The sequence below is a fragment of the Myxocyprinus asiaticus genome, chromosome 14 (assembly GCF_019703515.2).
Source record: "Myxocyprinus asiaticus isolate MX2 ecotype Aquarium Trade chromosome 14, UBuf_Myxa_2, whole genome shotgun sequence".
In the NCBI taxonomy this organism is placed as follows: Eukaryota; Metazoa; Chordata; class Actinopteri; order Cypriniformes; family Catostomidae; genus Myxocyprinus; species Myxocyprinus asiaticus.
Genome location: NC_059357.1, coordinates 8,339,784 through 8,360,773, shown reverse-complemented (window position 1 = coordinate 8,360,773; position 20,990 = coordinate 8,339,784). Strand labels below are relative to the sequence as shown.

The following is a 20,990-nucleotide window of genomic DNA, read 5'->3' as shown; positions in this document are numbered from 1 at the left end:
GTTCCGGTCCGCCTCTGATGATGACATCGAGCTTTACACTGATAGCGTAATGTGTATCATCAAAAAGTGTGTGGAGGACGTGGTTCCGACCAGAACAATATGGATCTATCTGAATCAGAAACCATGGATAAATAACGATGTTCGCGCGGCACTTAATGTGCGGACCTCCGCTTTTAATTCCGGGAAAGTTTGCTGATGACACGACGGTGGTAGGTCTGATCACTGACAATGTTGAAACAGCCTACAGAGAGGAGGTGCACACTCTGACACACTGGTGTCAGGAGCACAACCTCTCCCTCAACGTCAGTAAGACAAAGGAGCTTGTGGTGGACTTCAGAAGAAAAGACAGCGAACACAGCCCCATCACCATCAATGGTGCACCGGTGGAGAGAGTCAGCAGCTTCAAGTTCCTGGGTGTCCACATCACTGAGGAACTCACATGGTCCATCCACACTGAATTCGTTGTGAAGAAGGCTCATCGGCGCCTCTTCTTCCTGAGATGGCTGAGGAAGTTTGGAATGAACTGCCACATCCTCACATGGTTCTACACCTGCACTGTAGAGAGCATCCTGACTGGCTGCATCTCCGCCTGGTATAGCAATAGCACCGCCCACAACCGCAAAGCACTGCAAAGGGTGGTGCGAACTGCCAGACACATCATCGGAGGTGAGCTTCCCTCCCTCCAGGAAATATATACAAGGCTGTGTGTGAAAAAAGCTCGGAGGATCATCAGAGACTCCAGCCACCCGAGCCATGGGCTGTTCTCACTGCTACCATCAGGCAGGCGGTATTGCAGCATCAGGACCCGCACCAGCTGACTCCATGATAGCTTCTTCCCCCAAGCAATCAGACTTCTGAACTCTTGATCTCCCATGATCAAAATACATCAGCATTGCACTTTATTACCATTACTCTTATATCTCACACCGGACTGTCATAAATTATATTATTATTATATTATATTCTCTCTTAACAACTGACTATCAACCGACAGCCTGAATGTCAATACAGTACAATACTGTGTTAATTTGATGTTATTGTAAATTGGTATCATCACTGTCACGACTGCTATGTTGATCGGAACTGCACCCAAGAATTTCACACACCATTGCACTTGTGTATATGGCTGTGTGACAATAAAGTGATTTGATTTGATTTTGATTTGACGCTCCCTCCCTCCCTCCCTCCCTCCTAAGTGCCCCACTTCTTCTCAAAGGCACCCAAGCTGCCCAGCCGCCTATGCGACATCTTTTCAAAGGCCGCCACTGTGCCCAATTCGGTGCACCAGTCATGAAATGAGGGTGCACCAGCCGACTTCCATCCCCCAAGGATCACTCTCCTGCCGATCATCATACTGGTAAGAACCCAGTTTTTAATGTGTGTGTTTGCTAAGTTAACCCCTGCCCCATCACCCAAAATACAAAGTCTGGGGCAGAATGAAATCTGAGTGCTCAGGATCTCACAGACATAACTCTAAACCCTCGACCAAAACTCTTGAATCTTAGTACAATACCAAAAAACATGGGCTATGTTCCCATCCTCTGATTGGCATCGCCAACAGGTGGGTGTACCTTTAAGACCAAGCCTATGCAATCTAGAGGGAGTCCAATAAAAACGATGCAGAATCTTAAATTGAATGAGGCACATCCTTGCATCCCTAGACATAGACTTGGCATTTTTTAAAATCCTACCCCATTCTTCATCCTCCAGTACTAAATTCAAGTCTTTCTCCCATAACTTCTTGAGAGATGTCAAAACCCCATCCCCTAGACTCTGAATACTATTGCTGCTGTTTTGGCTTTTGCTGATTTCACCAAGCCATTTGTTTTAGAAGTTGATGCTAGCTATCAGGGCTTAGGTGCAATCCTGTCTCAAGAGCATCATGCCAAATTAAAGCCAGTTACTTATGCTAGTCGATCGCTGTGGGAAGCGGAGCGAAACATGGAGAATTATAGCTCCATGAAACCGGAGTTTTTGGCACTGAAGTGGGCTATATCTGAGAAATTCCGTGAGTCTTTGCTTGGAAGCAAGTGCACCGTGTATACGGATAACATCCCCCTTAGCCATTTTCAGTCCATTAAACTAGGTGCTACTGAACAACGGTGGGTAGCTCAATTAGCAGCTTTTGATTTCACAGTGCAGTATCATCCAGAACAGATCAAAGGAAATGCTGATTCCCTTTCACGCCAGTACAGTGGTCAGGCAGGAAAAGATGATGCAGGGGTCGACCATCAGGATAGTAATACTCCACGCATATCCTGAGGTTCTGGAGAATCTGATGTGGCAACACTACAGCAGACTGGGGTGTTCCCTAGTCGATAAAGGGCTGACTTAACAACCCTGCAATGCGCTGACCCCTTTCTGGGATCATTACTGTCATTCTGGAGGAGGGGGCAGCCACCAAGTAAAGAAGAGCAGTAAAAACTCCCAGGGGATCTTTAGTGTTTCCTGTGGTAGTGGAATCCAATTCTGGAGGAAAATGGCCTGCTCTATAGATGGACAATGACCCAAAGCACAAAGAAACACTGGAGTAGTATAAAATGAAGAAAATGTATGTTCTTGAGTGGCCCAGTCAGAGTCCTGACCTCTGGGCCCGTATTCACAAAAAAATCTTAAGGCTAAAATTAGCTCCTAGTGTGGAAATTTAGGAGCAACTCTTAAAAATTAGGGGCATATCACTCCTAATTTTAGGAGTTGTAAAATTTCCATCTAAGAGTAATTCATGAAGCATTTTAATGCTAAAAGTAGCTCCTAAACCCACGACAGCTTAGAAGTCATCCTGAGGATTTCTAAAGAGTGACACACACGATCCGAAGCATGACAGCTGTTGTCAATCCACATTATATAGAATATTATTGTGACATTGACCATTTAAAAAGGTATTGCCTGAATCACAATTGAGTCGATGTATTTTAATAATATCATATTCTAATATTTTAAATATAATGTTGACATTGACCTTTAAAAAAAGTATCGCCTGCAGAGAAAAAAGGGGGCATTCATGGTGAATGACGGCATCTATCTATCTATCTATCTATATACAGTGCTGTGAAAAATTATTTGCCCACTTTCTGATTTCTTCTATTTTTGTGTATTTTTCATACTAAATTGCTTTAGATCTTCAAACAAGATATAAAATAAAACAAAGGCAACTTGAGTAAACACAAAATACAGTTTTAATATATATATATATATTTTTTTTTTTTTTTTTTTTTATTGAAGCAAAACAATTTATCCAACACCTATATCACCCATGTGAAAAACTAACTGCCACCTTAAATGTAATAGCCGTTTGTGCCACCTTTAGCAGCAACAAATACAACCATCGTGTCCGATAACTGGAGATCGGTCTTTCACAATGCTGTGGTGGAATTTTGGCTCCCTCTTCTTTGCAGAACTGCTTTAGTTCAGCCACACTGAAGGGGTTTCAAGCATGAACTGCCTGTTTAAGGTCCTGTCACAGCATCTCAATCGGGTTCAAGTCAGGACTTTGACTAGGCCACTCCAAAACTTTAATTCTGCATTTAATTCACTTTAGTTCAAAACTTACTCCTATGCTTTGGATCATTGTCTTGCTGCATAATTCAGTTGTGCTTGAATTTCAACTTACGGACTGATAATTGCAAGTCACCCTGGCCCTGAAGCAGCAAATCATCCCCACACCATCACACTACCACCACCATGCTTGACCGTAGGTATGATGTTCTTTTTGTGGAATTCTGTGTTTGATTTATGCCAGATGTAATGGGGCTGCTGTCTTCCAAACAGTTCCACTTTCAACTCATCAGTCCACAGAACATTCTCCCAAAAGGTTTGAGGATCATCAAGGTGTGTTTTGGCAAAATTCAGATGAGCTTAATGTTCTTCTCGGTTAGCAGTGGTTTTTGCCTCGCCACTCTTCCATGGATGGCATTTTTGGCCAGTGTCTTTCTGATAGTGGAGTAATGAACAGTGACCATTATTTTATTTTTTTTGTTATTAACATTTTTTATTGATTCATAAATTAACACAAGAAATACAACAACATCTATATAATGAATCAAAAACTTTTAACATTAAACCCCCACTATATCCCCTCCCCCTACCAAACTCTCAAACCACCCTGCCCCCCCCACGAACACCCCTGTGGTCAATAGAATATAGACACACACACACACAGAAAACTAAAACAACAACATAAAATAACATAATCAAATATAATAATAATAATAAAAATTTTTTTTTTTAAATTACTCCCTCCACCGCCCCACCTCGAGATTCCCTCAAAAATGCTAAATAATTGCCCCATTTCTTATTGTAAGTTTCCCTAACCCCCATCCTAATACTCGACCCCTCCTCGAAGGCAGCCACCCTCCCCATCTCCGCGCACCACTCCGGGAACGAGGGTGCTCCATCCGACTTCCAACTCCTCAAAATAACCTGTCTACCAATCATTACACCGGTCAAAACCCAGTCCTTCATGTGCTTATCTACCAAATCCATGACCTCCCTATCACCCAAAATACAGAGTCTGGGGCAGAACAAGACTTGAGTGCCCAACACATCACACACAAAACTTTGCACCTTCAGCCAAAATTCTTGGATCTTAAGGCACCCCCAAAAAACATGGATGGTGTCTCCATCTTCAGTATGGCATCGCCAGCAGATGGGTGTGTCCTTAAGACCAAGCCTATACAATCTAGAGGGGGTCCAATAAAATCTATGTAAAATCTTAAATTGCATAACGCGAACCCTTGCATCTCTAGATGCAGACTTTATGTTTTTTAGAATCCTTGCCCACACTCCCTCCTCCAATACCAAGTTTAAATCTTTCTCCCATAATCTTTTAAGAGAATTTAAAGCTCGGTCCCCCAGACTCTGAATTAACAAGGAGTAATACACTGATGCCTCATGACCCTTCCCAAAAGCAGCAATCACCACTTCCAGAGTATCTGCCGCTCTAGGGGGGTGTATGCTACTCCCAAAAACAGAGCAGAGCAGGTGGCGCAGCTGTAAATACTTATAAAACTGAGATCTGGGAATCCCAAAATGTTGAATCAAATTTTCAAAAGATCTCAATACTCCACCCTCATATAGGTCACCAAGTGCATTAACCCCCTCACAATCCAATCTGACCAACAGAAAGGGGACTTATTAATGCATAGTTTAGGGTTCTGCCATATGCTCGAGGCAACATTTAAATAAATATCAGAATTAAACATTCTGGACACTTTTGTCCATATCGAGTGTAAATGCAAAATAACGGGGTGCGACTTAACCTCTCCAGCTAGTTTAATCGAAAGGCTTTGCAGTGGCGAGATAGGGGCAAGAACTTCCTTTTCAATACAAAACCAGGGAGGAGCTCTCTCAGGTGGAAGCAACCAATGAACCAAATGTCTAAGACTGAATGCATAATAATAAAATAAAATCTTGGGTAGGCCTAACCCACCTTTGTCAATCGGCCTATGTAATTTACTGAAATTTAACCTGGGATGCTTACCATTCCAAATAAAGGACTTCACTATGCTATCAAATTGCTTAAAATAAGAGAGAGGGAGATCTACAGGGAGAGATTGTAGCAGATAGTTAAATTTTGGAATGCAATTCATTTTAATAACATTAACCTTCCCAATCATCGATAAGTGTAATGAAGCCCACCTGTCCACATCATTCGAAAACCTTTTTATTAAGGGATCAAAATTAACTCTGACTAAATCAGACAAATTTGCTGGGAATAAAATTCCCAAATACTTAATTCCCTGTTTGGACCACATGAAGGCGCCTGGCTGGAAAGCCGTTACTGGACAGTACACTGTCAGAGCCAAAGCTTCGGATTTAGACCAATTGACTCTGTATCCTGAGAACTTGGAAAAGGAGTTAATAATTTTGTGGAGGCAAGGCATGGATCTAGTGGGGTCAGAGACGAATAATAAAATATCATCTGCGTAAAGCAGAAGCTTATGCGCTACACCTCCCGCCGTCACCCTTGGAAAATCATCCTCCTTTCTTATCGCGGCGGCTAATGGTTCCAGGGCAAGACAGAACAATAATGGGGAAAGAGGGCAACCCTGCCGGGTGCCCCTATCCAGAGTAAAATAATCTGAAATTAACCCATTTGTTTGTACCGCTGCTACAGGGTGTCTATAAAGTAACTTAATCCAACCAATAAATGTATTCCCGAACCCATACCTTTCCAAAATCTTGAAAAGATAATCCCATTCTACCATATCAAACGCCTTTTCAGCGTCAAGAGAGATGGCAGCAACCGGAGATTGTTCATTGCTACTGACCACATGATATTGATGAAACGCCTAATATTATCAGAAGAACTACGGCCTCGAATAAACCCCACCTGATCTATATGTATAAGAGATGTCATAACTTAATTGATTAGCCAGAATTTTGGACAAAATTTTTACATCTAACTGGATCAGCGAAACTGGGCGGTAACTTTTACACTCGCTTGGATCTTTATCCTTTTTTAGAATCAGACTGATCCGGGCTTGTGTCATGGTTGGCGGAAGCTTTCCATTCTTTAATGAATCAGTATAAACTTCTAACAAAAGTGGTGCCAGTTCTGTAGCATAAGATTTGAAAAACTCAGCGGCAAAGCCGTCAGGGCCTGGAGCCTTGCCTGTAGGCAGGGACTTAATTACCTCATCAAGCTCCTCCAAGGTTATCTCAGAATCAAGAGAGTTTTTTTGCTCATTCGTCAGTTTAGGGAGATCTAATGGTTCCACAAAGTTCCTAATATCTTCATCAGTAGATGAAGACGTGGACCTATAGAGATCAAGATAGAACTCTTTAAAAGCATTATTAATATCAATAGCCGAGGTAAATATTTCACCACAAGCAGATTTCACTGAGGGAATGATAGAAAAAGACTCTCTCTGCTTTATATATCTAGCCAAAAGTTTTCCTGCTTTATCACCTGACTCAAAGGATGACTGTCTTGCCCTGAATAACCAAAACTCCACTTTCTGCGACAGAATAGTATTATATCTGTATTTCAAATGAGTCAATTCTCTGAGGCCATCAGATGACATATGGTGCTTCAGCTCTGCCTCTGCACTTTTAATATTTCCTTCCAACTCCACAAGTTCTTGTGCTTTGGATTTTTTGATGAATGAGGCAAACTGTATGATCCGACCCCTAAGAACCGCCGTAAGTGCCTCCCAAGCCACGCCCACAGAGGATACCGAGGACCAGTTGGTCTCCATATAAACACTGATTTCAATCTTTAACATTTGTTGGAAATCAGGATTTTGCAAAAGGGACACATTAAGGCGCCAACTATAAGATTTATTTTTCTCTATATGTGGCATCACCTCTAAACTCACCAGGGTGTGATCTGAGACTAAGATATTTCCAACTGAGCAATCAACAACAGATGAAATAAGGGATTTGGATATTAAAAAAAAAATCTGTTCTAGAATAAATCTTGTGGACTGATGAAAAAAATGTATAGTCCCTACCAGATAGGTTCAGAAGTCTCCAAATGTCTGTAAGACCAAGATTTTTACACATCCTGTGAAGCATCAATGTTGCTCTAGGGGATTTGCACACTTTTGCTTCACTATGATCAAGCACTGAGTCATCAAAAGATTAAAGTCTCCTCCCAATATTATATCATGAGGGGTGCCAACGGTTTGCAACATCCCTTCAAGATCTATAAAAAAGCCATGATCATCAGCGTTAGGTGCGTAAATATTAGCCAAAATCAACCTTTGCCCTTGAATTTCAGCTAAAACAATAATTACTCTTCCTAATTTATCTTTGCTCTGTTTGAGACATTTGAATTGTAGATGTTTATTAATCAATATAATGACTCCCTTGCTCTTACTTGAGCCAACACTAAAGAAAACATGTCCACCCCATATCTTCCCAAATTTTTCAGCTTCCTGCGGGGAGAGATGTGTTTCTTGAAGAAACACTATATCATATTTCTTACGTTTAAGAAAAGTAATAACCTTCCTTCTTTTTATGGGGTGCCCCAACCCATTCACATTCCACGTGGAGAGAGATAGTACACTCATATTAACATTTGACATTTTGATATAGTAAAAAAAATAAATTGTGTGTCAAAAACAAAATTATATAGACCACATTCCCCAATAGTGAAACAATCAACCCCCGAACAAAACAAACAGAAAAAAGAAAAACGTGCGCATTAACCCCGCGCACGACAGCGCCAACCGGCGTCAATCCCTCTAAACTCAAAAGGTCCATGAACGCCCACGAGTCCCCACGACAACTTTGCCATCGGATTGCTCAATTTTGCCTCACAAATTTGTGAGGCAAAATTACATAACAGAAAATACTTTGTAAAATAAACCCAGTCAATAGGAAGAATGAACACTAAGAACGTGTAGATTCATTCACAGAACTGTTTTAAAGGTGTGATCTTCCACAAGACAAATTCCAGCTGATATAAAACCGTTCACATTCCTCGGACAGACAAACGAATGTTCAGTGAGCCGGCTGTTATGAGTTCAGCGGATGACGTAATCATTCCAATGTCCCATAAAAAAAATAAAAAAAACTCAACAAAACAAACTACATCCAGCAGGAGGAATAAGCACGAAGAACGAACAGATTAATCCACAGCTGTTCCAAGGAGTGTTATTCAAAAGAACAAGCTCCAGCCGCTAGGCGGAACCAATACAAAAAGAAACAACACCGGCATCCCGGTTCCCCGGATGGTCGAGTCACTTCACTCGGAGGCTGTATAAAAGTATATACCATGACTTACATAATCCGTCGGCTTCATAAAAAACATCCTTTGTGTGAGCAGCATGTAGATATTTTGCGGTCATCCTTAGTGTCCACTCTCAAACTGTCCGGGAACTTCAATGCAAAAGTAATATTTCATCAATGCAAAAGTTTCTTTAAGGAAAAGTGTTAATCACAAAACAAGCTCCAGCCGCTCGGCGGAGCCAACGCAAAAAATCCAAAATGTTGCCCAGCATCCTCAAGAGTTAGTACAGCGAGTCAGGCCCACTCACATGAGAAACATCCAATGGTTTACTCAGTCATTGATTCTATAAAAGACATTGCCAGATTTGGACATGTGAATACTTTGCGACTGACCGTCGTTTCTATTCTCAGTTTGGCAGGAAACATCAGAGCAAACGAGATGTTTTTCTGATGTAAGAGTTTCTTACATTCCTTGAACCAATCGCGTTTCTCTCTTGTCGAACTCGCAAAGTCCGGGAACAAGAAAATATTATGGTTCTTCCAAGAAAGCTTCCCTTTGATCCTCGCCTGGCGCAACACAAGATCTTTATCGGATGATCTCAGAAATCTGGCCAGAATCGATCTCGGCCTGTCTCCCTCAGCAGATCTGTGAGACGGGACTCTGTGAGCTCGCTCAATTTCCAGCTTGTGGCCTGTTATGTCGAGCAGACTCGGGAAAAACTCGTCTAGGAATTTCACCATATCTCTGCCCTCCTCAAGCTCAGGAATTCCAACAATTCGAACGTTATTCCTGCGGCTTCTATTTTCAAGATCTTCAAGCTTTTCAAGGAGATGTTCCAGATCAACTTTGGTCGCGGGTGGATTAGCGGTTAATTCCCTCTCCGAAGATTCCAGAAAATCGATTTGTTTTTCAACATCAGTCACTCTTGTACCTAACTCAGAGAATTTTACTTCCATTGCCGTGATCGATCGACGTATTACAGCGAGATCCTCCAAGTCAGCAAGAATCTTCGTCAACATCACCGACATGTTGGACAACTGACGCTGGATCTTCTCTCTCGCCGTGCCATCCAAATCGAGTCCCCGGTCTGTAGGCCTGTCGGGGCTTTCATCCTGAACACATAAGTGTCTTTTAATGTCTCCCGAGCCCGAGGATTTTGACTTCTTTGCCATGTTTTGCAACAAAGGGCAAATGTGTAACTGGGTGTAACAAATTTCACCAGATTATAATATGAAAATAATCGAAAATTCAGCAAAGTGCGCAGAGCTCGTCGCTCACACATCTGCTCCTTGCATGGCGTCCACCCAAAATCGCCTCTGTTCAACAGTGACCATTACTGATGCGAGAGAGGCCTGCAGTTCCTTGGATGTTGTCCTTGGCTTTTTTGTGACTTCCTAGATGAGTCGTCGCTGTGCTCTTGGAGGAATTTTGGGAGGTCGACTACTTCCGGGAAGGTTCACTACTGTGCCAAGTTTTCTCCATTTGGAGATAATGGCTCTCACTGTGGTTCTTTGGAGTCCCAGAGCCTTTGAAATAGCTTTGTAACCCTTTCCAGACTGATGTTTTGACGATTTAAATCACCCTTTTCCTCATCATTTCTGGAATTACTTTCGACCTTGGCATAGTGTGCTACTGGGTGAGAACTTTTAGCCAATTTCATGCTGCTGAAAAAGTTCTATTTAGGTGTTGATTTGATTGAAGAGGGCGGGCAGTAATCAGGCCTGGGTGTGTCAAGTCCAGCTGAACCCCATTATAAATGTAGTTTCATAGATTTGGTGATTTAGTAACTAAGGGGGCAAATACTTTTTCAAACAGGCTCAGCTGGTATTGGATAACTTTTTTGCTTCAATAAATAACACTATCATTTAAAAACTGTATTTTGTGTTTACTCAGATTGCCTTTGTTTTATGTTAGATTTTTTTTTTTTTGAATTTTTGAAACAATTTAGTATGACATATACACAAAAACATAGAAATCAGTATGTGGCAAATACATACATATATACACCGATCAGCCACAACATTAAAACCATCTGCCTAATATTGTGTAGGTCCCCCTCGTGCCGCCAAAATAGCACCAACCCGCATCTCAGAATAGCATTCTGAGATGTTATTCTTCTCACCACAATTGTACAGAGCGGTTATCTGAGTTACTGTAGACTTTGTCAGTTCGAACCAGTCTGGCAATTCTCTGTTGACCTCTCTCATCAACAAGGCGTTTCCATCCACAGAACTGCCGCTCACTGGATGTTTTTTGTTTTTGGCACCATTCAGAGTAAATTCTAGAGAATTCTGTTTTGTGTGAAAATCCCAGGAGATCAGCAGTTTAACAGTGAGCGGCAGTTCTGTGGATGGAAACACCTTGTTGATGAGAGAGGTCATAACTCAGATAATCACTCTGTACAATTGTAGTGAGCAGAATAGCATCTCAGAATACACAACATGTTGAACCTTGAGGCGGATGGGCAACAACAGCAGTAGACTACGTCAGGCACTTTATTAGGACCATATTGTTCCTAATAAAGTGCTCAATGAGTGTATATTTCATTTAGCATTAGAATTACTGCCGCAATCTTTAAAAAATATATTTTATCTGTATAGTTTCATATCTGGACATATATACAAATAAATACGATTTATGTCTTAAAACTGTCTTAAAACCCATGGATTTTCAAATTAGACCGTGATGTGATCTCTCTCATTCATTGTTCTTCAGGGAATCCCATCAAATGTACATGTTCTCTACATGGGCTGAAGCTCTGGACAAAGAGCTCGGCAATCAAGCTCCATGGGGCGTGTGCTTGGCCACCACATCTGTCAGATGAACCTCTAGAGAATGTTGAGGAACAAGACCTCCGCTGCAGACCACAGGATGAGATGATGCCAGAAGTGACAGAGAAAGGAGAGGAAGAAGGTGGAGAGGAAGAAAAGACTGTGCGAACATCCAAGCCAAAGAAAAGGAAAAATTGCCTGTGTGAAGTGAGAACAGGTTGGAGGAGTGGAGAAGGACAGATTGAATGAAACAGGTTGATAGAGTTGAGTTTAATTGTACTATGGTACTACAGGACAATGATGATAATATTATGGTACATTGCTCTATACCATGGTACTGAAATTCTTGTACCATATATTTACATGGTACTCCAAGGTACTTCAAAGAATACCCTTACTTAAATGAATTTGAGAAAGTTTTTACAAGCTATTTAATGTCTTTCATTCATATTAAGTCAGTTTCATTGACCTAACATAATTTAGTTCGATTAGGCCAAATCAGTGTATTATAGTAGTCTTAACTTGTTTGTCAAACTCAATTTAATAATGTTTAATGGTGCTGTAAGCGATTTTTTTCATGGAAATTTATGCAAACAATTTTACTAAAATTTTAATGACGATTTCTACCTGTCAATTATTTTGCACATTCTCATAGTATTGTATGTTGCTCATAACAGTTGTCAGCTGAGAAAGCTATTTTGCTGCTGTTGTTTTTGACAACCGTTTCTGCTCGTGTCGGTCTCAATAAAGCTAATTTGGTATCTTTGGAGTGCAGGGTTTTGGAAAGAGGGGTCGTGGCTTATCCAATGGCTCAGTTTGTGGAAATTCTAGAATGGCTAAAATCGCTTACAGCACCTTTAATTTAATTAATTTTCTTATGTTGGTCCAACTTAATTTATTTTATTAATCATTAGTATATGCCAGGTGAACAAGTGTTAGGACTGTGAAATTGTTGCACTGTCAATTTGATAGCAATCGCTTATGGAGATAAGAAGAACTTGAATCACTTATCACTTGAAAATTAAAGTCCATCTTCAACCTAAGCACAAGCCCAATCTTTACCCAAACGGTAACCCCAAAAACTCATGCCTAACACACTCTCTTTTTAAATACCAATATAAAAGAACATTCAACATTAACAATTTTCCTCCTGTTCTAATCTTGCTCAAAAAAGCCTAAACTAACACTTAATTTCAACACTTGTTCTCCCATGCAAAGCATGCTGTGAAATGGAAATCCCCTGCCCAGTTTTATCAATGCTACAAAAAGTATTCATGTAGTCCCAACTCAAACGGATTAAGTAAACTTCAGTTTCACACATTTAAATGGATAGAACGCAATAAAATCAAGTTGTGACAAAATGTTCAAGATGTTGTGTTGTTTTAGTTCATTTTAATTAAGTAAACTGAACAAGCAGCAAAAATCCTTTTGTGTGTGTGTGGTACTACCATTGTACATGTTAAAAAAACAACGGTAGTACTATGGTACCATGTCCAAAATGGTAGTATCATGGTACTTTTTTGTACTTTTTTGTACGTGTATTTATTTGTGATGCTTGCCAAGTTATTTGAATAAACCTCTAGGTGTCCCCTATAGGTGTTAAATTTCAACATTTAATTCATCTTGTATTTTTGTGCTGCAAGAATGATATTTCAAATCATGTAGCTTGTTGAGGAGGCCCTGAATTTTACAAGCAATTTTCACCTGATGGACCAAAAATGAACAAAAAATCTCAAAGACTTACACTGAAGGAAATACCCGAGTCATACACTATCTAGGGACCAGAACATCGAGACTTGGGGATGGGCTGTTTTGACTTGGGCCAATAATCAATATAGCAACTCTCTAGTGAATACCGTAGAAACCGCATAGCAACATGATAAAAAAACACTTAGAACATCTACGACATATGACATGCGACCTTCTGAAAATGATTATTTATTTTTTTTTATGTAAAGATGTAGTTATTCTTCCTTATTCTCTTCCTTATTTTCTAATTTCCTTATTCTTTCCCTTTTCTATTGTTTCCCTCTCCCTCTCTTCTCTAGCCTGAAGCTTAGCACACTACCTGCAAGGAGTGTGGCCACACTAAAGTGCCAACTAGTTTCCCTGACAACACTCTCCTGCTGGACATGCATGGCAACCACTTCCACTATCTCACTAGCAACAGTTTTCTGGGGGTCCCAGCGGTGGTTTCCCTTCACCTGGACAGCTGTAAGATCCATGAGATCGAGGGTGGAGCTTTCCAGGGCATGAAGGGGCTAATGTACCTCTACCTTTCTGACAACCAGCTTTCCTCCCTGAACACAAAAGCCTTCTCAGGTGCCCAGGAGATAATGTACCTTCACCTAGAAGACAATAAACTCTCCCAGTGTCCTTCTGCAGCTATGCTGGACCACATCCCCAATCTCCTTGAGCTGAATCTGGAGAGAAACTTTATAGCTAAACTAGAACCTGCAGGGCTTCTTTTCCCTATCCCTCAGCTGACAGGCCTCTATCTCACCAGTAACACCATTGAAACCATAGCGTCAAAAGCTCTGCATCCTGCCCAAAAGCTGGACATCATTTATATTGGAGCCAATAAATGAACAGAAGTGACGAGTTATACAATAGGCCACACCTATTTATTGACTAAGGTCCGCCTATCAGGCAATCCAATTCGCTGGATTGGGCCAAGAGCATTTCGGGTGGTGGCTGGGAGTCTAAAGCATCTGTATATACACTACCAGTCAAAAGTTTTGAAACACTTACTCATTCTTTATTATAATTTTTTTTCCCACATTTAGAATAATAGTAATCAGAACTATGGAATAACATAAATGGAACTATGGGAATTATGTTGTGACTAAATAAAATCCAAAATAAATCAAAACTGTGTTATATTTTAGCATCTTCAAAGTAGTCATCCTTTGCCTAGAATTTGCAGACATGTACTCTTGACATTTTCTCAACCAACTTCTTGAGGTATCACCCTGGGATGCTTTTTAAACAGTATTGAAGGAGTTCCCATCTATATGCTGGGCACTTATTGGCTGCTTTTCTTTATTATTTGGTCCAAGTCATCAATTTCAAAAACTTTTTTTTTTTTTTTTATTACATTTTAGTTTTATAATGAAATAAATGAATATGGTGGCACAATTAAATTGTTGTCTACAAAACTAATTTCAAACATTTAAGCATACGCCTTCAGATCAAAAGATTTTTAAGATCATGAGAAACATTTCAGTCAAGTGTTTCAAAACTTTTGACCGGTAGTGTAGATAGAATGGGTCTTCAAAAGGTAGAGAAGATGTTATTCTGTTTTACATGACAAAATATCTCGCAATGTCCCAACTCTCTCTCTTTCAGATTCATTCAAATGTAAATGTAGCATTCATTCATTCAGATGGTTGGAAAACACAAGTCTTACAGTTAAAGATGTGTGTGGTTACCCATATGAGCTGCAAGGTCAGACCGTGATGGAGGCAGGTAACTTCAAAAACTGCTCTGGAGAAAATGCTGATTCATTTAAATAGTCCTTCATCCCAATAAATGCCCCTAAACCCAACAAACTCAAACCCACACAGAGCACAGCTAAAGACAGGCCTGCACAAACCAAACCTCGTCCTAAACCAGCAAAGGCCAAATGGACAATGGGACAGATGGAACACAAACCTTGTGATGGACTCAAATCAGTGCGAGCCCTGAAAACAACCAGATCAAACAAAAAAACCAAGAAAAAGAAGGCCAAGAATTGAGACAAGAGCCATGGAGCTTTCAAAGTGTATAATCTGCTAAATGTGTCAGGTGCACAAATTGAAATTTTACAGTAAGTCTTTTATTTATTTATTTATTTATTTATTACAATGATGGTTAAGACCTTTTCTTGTACTGTAAGATAAAATAGGCCTGTACTGCTGTTTTGCCAAACTTATAATTGTAATATGCAGAACTTGAGTGAAAATATTTTGTTCAGATTTTGGTATTGCAAACAGTTCAGTATACCACATTAAAGGAATAAATCACCCAAAAATTAAAATTCTCTCATCATTTACTCATCCTCATAACATCCCAGATGTCTATGACTTTATTTCTTCTGCAGAACACAATCTAAGATTTTTTAAAGAATATCTCAGCTCTGTAGATCCATACAATGCAAGTGAATGGTGACCAAAACTTTGAAGCTCCAAAAAGCACATACATGCATCATAAAAATAATCTGTGTGACTCCAGTGGTTTAATCCTAGTCTTTTGAAGCGATCCAATCAGTTTTGGGTGAGAATAGACCAAAATGTAATTTTTTTTTTACTGTATACCTTGCCATTGTAGTCACAATCATGATTTCAGGCTCGGTTACACTTCCTAGTGTTGAGGCAGAAATCATCAAGAAAACTTTATATAATATATATTTTTAGAGCTTTATATACCGTACTATTTCAACGAATAGTCAACTGGTTCCATGGTGTAATGGTTAGCACTCTGGACTCTGAATCCAGCGATCCGAGTTCAAATCTCGGTGGAACCTGCTTTTTTTTCTTCTTTCGAAGGCAAATTAGCTCAATTGAATTTTCTATCAATATGTTGCGGAAAAACTGTCAACAGCTTGCCGACTTTTTCAAAATAAACAACTAAAACGTAGAATGGCAGCCAACACTTCAGCCTGCTTTATTACATGGATGACGCTGTGTGCTGTAATCTCGATCATTCTCGCGAGATCAGATCATCAGCAGTCATGGCGGCCGCGATGGATGTGGACACCCCAGGTGGAGCCAACAGTGGAGCCAGTAAGAAGCGTTTTGAAGTGAAAAAGGTAATCGGTTGTAAAATGAGTATAAATAAATTATAATTATACATCGCGCAGTCTCTTTAAAATGTAGACTCTTTAGAATGGTTTGTTATAATCCCCAGTTAGCATTAGCTGTGCTGCTCCTTCACATCGTTTTTTGGTTAAATCACCTGCCCATTAACTTTTTTTTATTTTTTAATATTATTATTACATACTGCTTTTAATATGCCCCAGTAATATCTGTAATCGTAGATCAGGGAGATAATATAACCTAGTTGTTTTCGTTGCTTCTGGTAAATTCTGCAGCGTAATCCGAGAGATTAAAGCAGGCCATTAGAGAAAGGAAGTCTAGATATCTTCAAACCTGCCTAACTAGACAGCATTTTGGTACATTCAGCTAACTTGTATAAAATAACAGGAAATGTCCACACTTCACACATTCTTTGCCACAAACTAGATTTAAGCAGTGCCTAAAATGGTAATCACCAAATAACCTGAGATAAACAATACGGCAATAACTGAAAAATGTATGTATTGTGATAGAAAAAAGAATTAGGATGTAAATGGCATTTAAATTACACATTTTTCAAATCTGAGGTGAACTAAAAAAAAATGGTTGCAGTTCATGAACCCTGGTCTAATTAGAAGATTGCTGTCCAAATGTCAGAATCAATTAAAGTCATAAAGAAAATAGTTTTTAATCTATTGTAAATTATTTGCAAATAGTATTCTTATTAAAAATAGGCCTATATGACACTGTCCTTGTCACAACCTAAAAACACATTGGAGTCCAAGCCACAGGTCTTACCATGTTTTATTTACAGTTGAAGTCAGAAGTTTACATACACTTAGATTGAAGTCATTAAAACTCATTTTTTAAACACTCCACAGATTTAATATTAGCAAACTAGATTTTTTTCTGAACGTTTCAATATTTTTGAACTGCTCAAAATGCGATCTAGGTAGTTCACAAAGTTTTGTGAAACAACTCGGTCATTTTGCAATTTAATTGACATGGGATGAGACCGTTAAAATGTATGTAGCACCTTGTTGTTTTGGTGACTTTTGAGTGCCACAGTAGTACTTTTTTATGAAGTCATTAAATTGTCTCCCTTAATAACATTATACATTCTGTAACACCCAGAACCCCATTAAATACATATAGAGTGCTAATCTGTGATAGTTTTAGTTCTGAAAAACAAGGTGATGTTGATAGGGATATCTGGTGTTTGAATTAAGCCTAGAGCTCTCTTTGTCTTGCAGTGGAATGCCGTGGCGCTGTGGGCTTGGGACATTGTTGTAGACAACTGTGCTATTTGCAGAAATCACATTATGGACCTCTGTAAGTATCGACTCTCATTTAGTCTTCATTATCTTTTAACGTGGCCTAATCTTTTTGCACATTTTGTTCACAATTTTCACAGTTCTCTGTTTTGTAACACATTATCTGAATTGAATCTACCCTGAATGTTTTCAGATGTTATTTTATCATTATTTGGTATGAGCTCTCATTGTCATTTAAATATTGGTTTGTCCATCTGAACGTTGAACTCCTTTATTTCCTTCAGGTATAGAGTGTCAGGCCAATCAGGCTTCAGCTACATCAGAAGAGTGCACAGTGGCCTGGGGAGTCTGCAATGTGAGTATGACCACACACAATCTGAGCTCCGGGTCTGTAGAATGGTGTTTGTAACTGTGTGTTTGGTTCTGCAGCATGCTTTTCATTTCCACTGCATCTCTCGCTGGTTGAAGACCAGACAGGTGTGTCCCCTGGACAACAGAGAGTGGGAGTTTCAGAAGTAAGTGGCTTGTGCTGCTGATTGTTGAAGTGAAAAGTTAGACCAAGAGACTGTAGGCCTGTTTAGGTTAAGAAAATATATTATTAAAGAATCCCAGTTTAGTTTTAACCATTTAGTCTAGGTCTCTTGGACTCCATTTCTGACTCATGTTATTTCAAATGGTACATTTGAATTAATGCTACATTGTTCTCACCCGTTTAATTGTTTAATTATGTGGAATAATCTTTGAAATAAGTATTTTGCATTTTTAATCCAAGTTAAATGTGTTGACTCGTTAATTGAGGGTTAAAAAAAATGCTTAAATTATTTGTTATTTGTTTAATTGGTTGGTTCTGATATTTGTTGCTTGTTTATACTCACGCTTCTGTTATTGCTGATCTGTTATTGCTCTGTTTTTCAGGTACGGCCATTAGCGACATCTGGATTGCCCAGTGATTATGCGTTGGATTCAGGATTTTCTTTTCTGAGCTACTTTCTATTAGATGCCACTACCCTTCCCCTTTTGAGACCAATGTGATCACCGTTGAATTGTTAAATGTTAGTTATACATTTTTTTTATTTTATTTCTGTGCTGTGCAGCATACAAAGCTGTAAATTATGAATAAAGTTCCTCTGTGTCCAGCTGGTTTGGTTCATTTTTCAAGATTAACAGTAAGCTCCTATATTACTATAATATGCATGGAATTAGTAACAGAATATTTCAAACTCAAATATTTGCTGTTTACTAGAAATCAAATTTGTTCTTTATAAGAATTAAAAAGGGCGCTGCTTAATCTCAAAGCATGTGCTTAAGTGTTTCATTACACTGTTAAAAAGTTAAAATAAAAGTAGAGAGAATTCAGTAACATTCGTTAACTTGTTAACTACATTAGTTAACATGAACTAACAATGTGTAATACTTTTACAGTATTTATTAATCTTGGTTAATGTTAATTAACATACAGTGCCTTGAAAAAGTACTCTGCCCCCAACCATTATTTCACACAATTGATTTGCATAACCTGAGATTGCGTAATTAAACTGTTTTTTTTTTTAAATTTGTGAATCACTCAACTGCAACAGTGCAGCCCAAAAAAATTAAAATTAAATAACAATAAAAAACAAAAACCGAAATGTCAAGAATTAATAAGTATTCATCCCCTACTTCAATACTTGGTTGAACCACAGTCATCAGTCTTTTTGGGTAAGTCTCGGTCAACTTTGCACAACATGAAGCAATATTAGCCCATTCCTCCTTGCAAAATTGTTAAAGCTGTACCAAGTTAGTTGGGGATTGGCAATGGACAGCAATTTTGAGGTATCTCCAGTCTCCACAGATTTGGGCCTGTATTCACAAAGATTTTTATCTTACCACTAGGAGTTTTTGCTTAAAACCTATTCTCAAAACTGCTAAGAGCAAGTTTTAGGAAGGAAATCTTAAGGTTAGAGTAAGGTGGAGTTGACCTCGTTGCTACTGATGATGTCAAGTTTTATGAGCGTGCACTTTTAAAGCGTCAACCACAGTAATTGTTTGGCAGGGAACCGCTATTTGCCAGCTAAGACAGACAAACGATATATACACCAATCAGCCACACCATTACAACCACCTGCCTAATATTGTGTAGGTCCCCCTCATGCTGCCAAAACAGTGCCAACCTTCTGCATTCTGAGATGCTATTCTTAAATACTCAAACCAGCCCGTCTGGCACCAACAATCATGCCACAGTCAAAATCACTGAGATCACAATTTTTCCCCATTCTGATGGTTGATGTGAACATTAACTGAAGCTCCTGACCAGTATGTGCAAGCTTTTATGCATCGCACTGCTGCCACAGGATTGACTGATTAGATAATCTCATGAATGAGTAGGTGTACAGGTGTTCCTAATAAAGTGCACAGTGAGTGTAAATGTAAAATTAAATATCTAAAAAATTATTATTATGATGATAAATAAAATTGAAGATAATAATAATATAAAACTTAATATGTTAAATAATATACTAACCATTAAATATTTTCATATATTAATATATTCAGGAAAATGACAAATTTAATATGAAAAATGTATTAGTGTCATTATTATTATTCAAAAATAAAAGTGCAAGTAAAAGCAAAAATAAAATAAAAAGCATACTTTAAGAAATAATAAAATTAGTTGTTTAATATTTAAACTTAAATTATTATTATTATCATTATTAACTAACTGTGATGATAATAACACAAACTTAAATATGTTTTATAATATTTTTAACAAATATATTACGTAATCAATATATTCAATAAAACATAGTATTAAATATGAAAAATGTATTAATATCATTGTATTATTATTATAAATTATTCAAGAATAAAATAGTAAGTAAAAGTAAAACAATTAAAATAGAACACTGATCATAAAAAAGCTGTTTTAATTATTTGTGATGAAAATTAACAGTTTTTTGTTAAATATATTATATTTATTGTAATGCTAACATTATTTAAACTTTTCAGGGGATTTTTAAAAATAATTTAGGTCACATGGGTGCAGTTGACAGAACAGGTTAGGAACAAACAAACTAAATTCTCTGAGAACATTGGTAATGTTGTATTTCATGCTGTGAGGGCCTGTATGTAAGGGATCTGGTTATAGCTCAGATCCAGGTGAGATATGGAGGGACAGAGAGACAACGCCAACTCACAAATGTCCTGCAAGGCCATGTGGTTCAAGGACAGATGTGTGAGTTTTGGCAATGCCACACTCTCGTCCACTAGATACGTCGTGGGGTTAAAACTCATGATGAGGTGAGTCAGTTCCAATAACCTGAGGGAAAGTGAGAATTAGAAAGAACAGAAATAGATTTTATATACTTTTGAAACAAAAACTAGATTAGCAGCCTGATCCTCTTTGACTCTCAATATAAAAAGTGTCTGGAATATTCATAGTTATTATTATAATTTTTCTTTTTAATCAAACATCAGTGATTAATGATTAAAACAGTAGGCCTATTTAATACTGTTT

At 38.6% G+C, this 20,990-nt stretch overlaps 1 protein-coding gene, 1 non-coding gene and 1 pseudogene across 2 annotated transcripts; all 3 read left to right on the top strand.

Annotated features, from left to right (window-relative positions):
- The first annotated feature begins 1,941 nt into the window (after positions 1-1,941).
- LOC127451499 (chondroadherin-like) lies at positions 1,942-14,963 on the top strand (annotated as a pseudogene).
- Positions 14,964-15,880: 917 nt separating this feature from the next.
- trnaq-cug (transfer RNA glutamine (anticodon CUG)) lies at positions 15,881-15,952 on the top strand. Its single transcript has one exon. It is a non-coding gene; the product is annotated as a tRNA-Gln (tRNA).
- A 184-nt stretch (positions 15,953-16,136) lies between these two features.
- LOC127452336 (RING-box protein 1-like) lies at positions 16,137-18,633 on the top strand. Its single transcript, XM_051717748.1, has 5 exons — positions 16,137-16,237; positions 17,477-17,555; positions 17,782-17,852; positions 17,927-18,012; positions 18,413-18,633. Exons 1-5 carry the CDS (start codon positions 16,160-16,162, stop codon positions 18,423-18,425), a joined length of 327 nt encoding a protein of 108 aa, XP_051573708.1. The 5' UTR covers positions 16,137-16,159; the 3' UTR covers positions 18,426-18,633.
- The last annotated feature ends 2,357 nt before the right edge of the window (positions 18,634-20,990 follow it).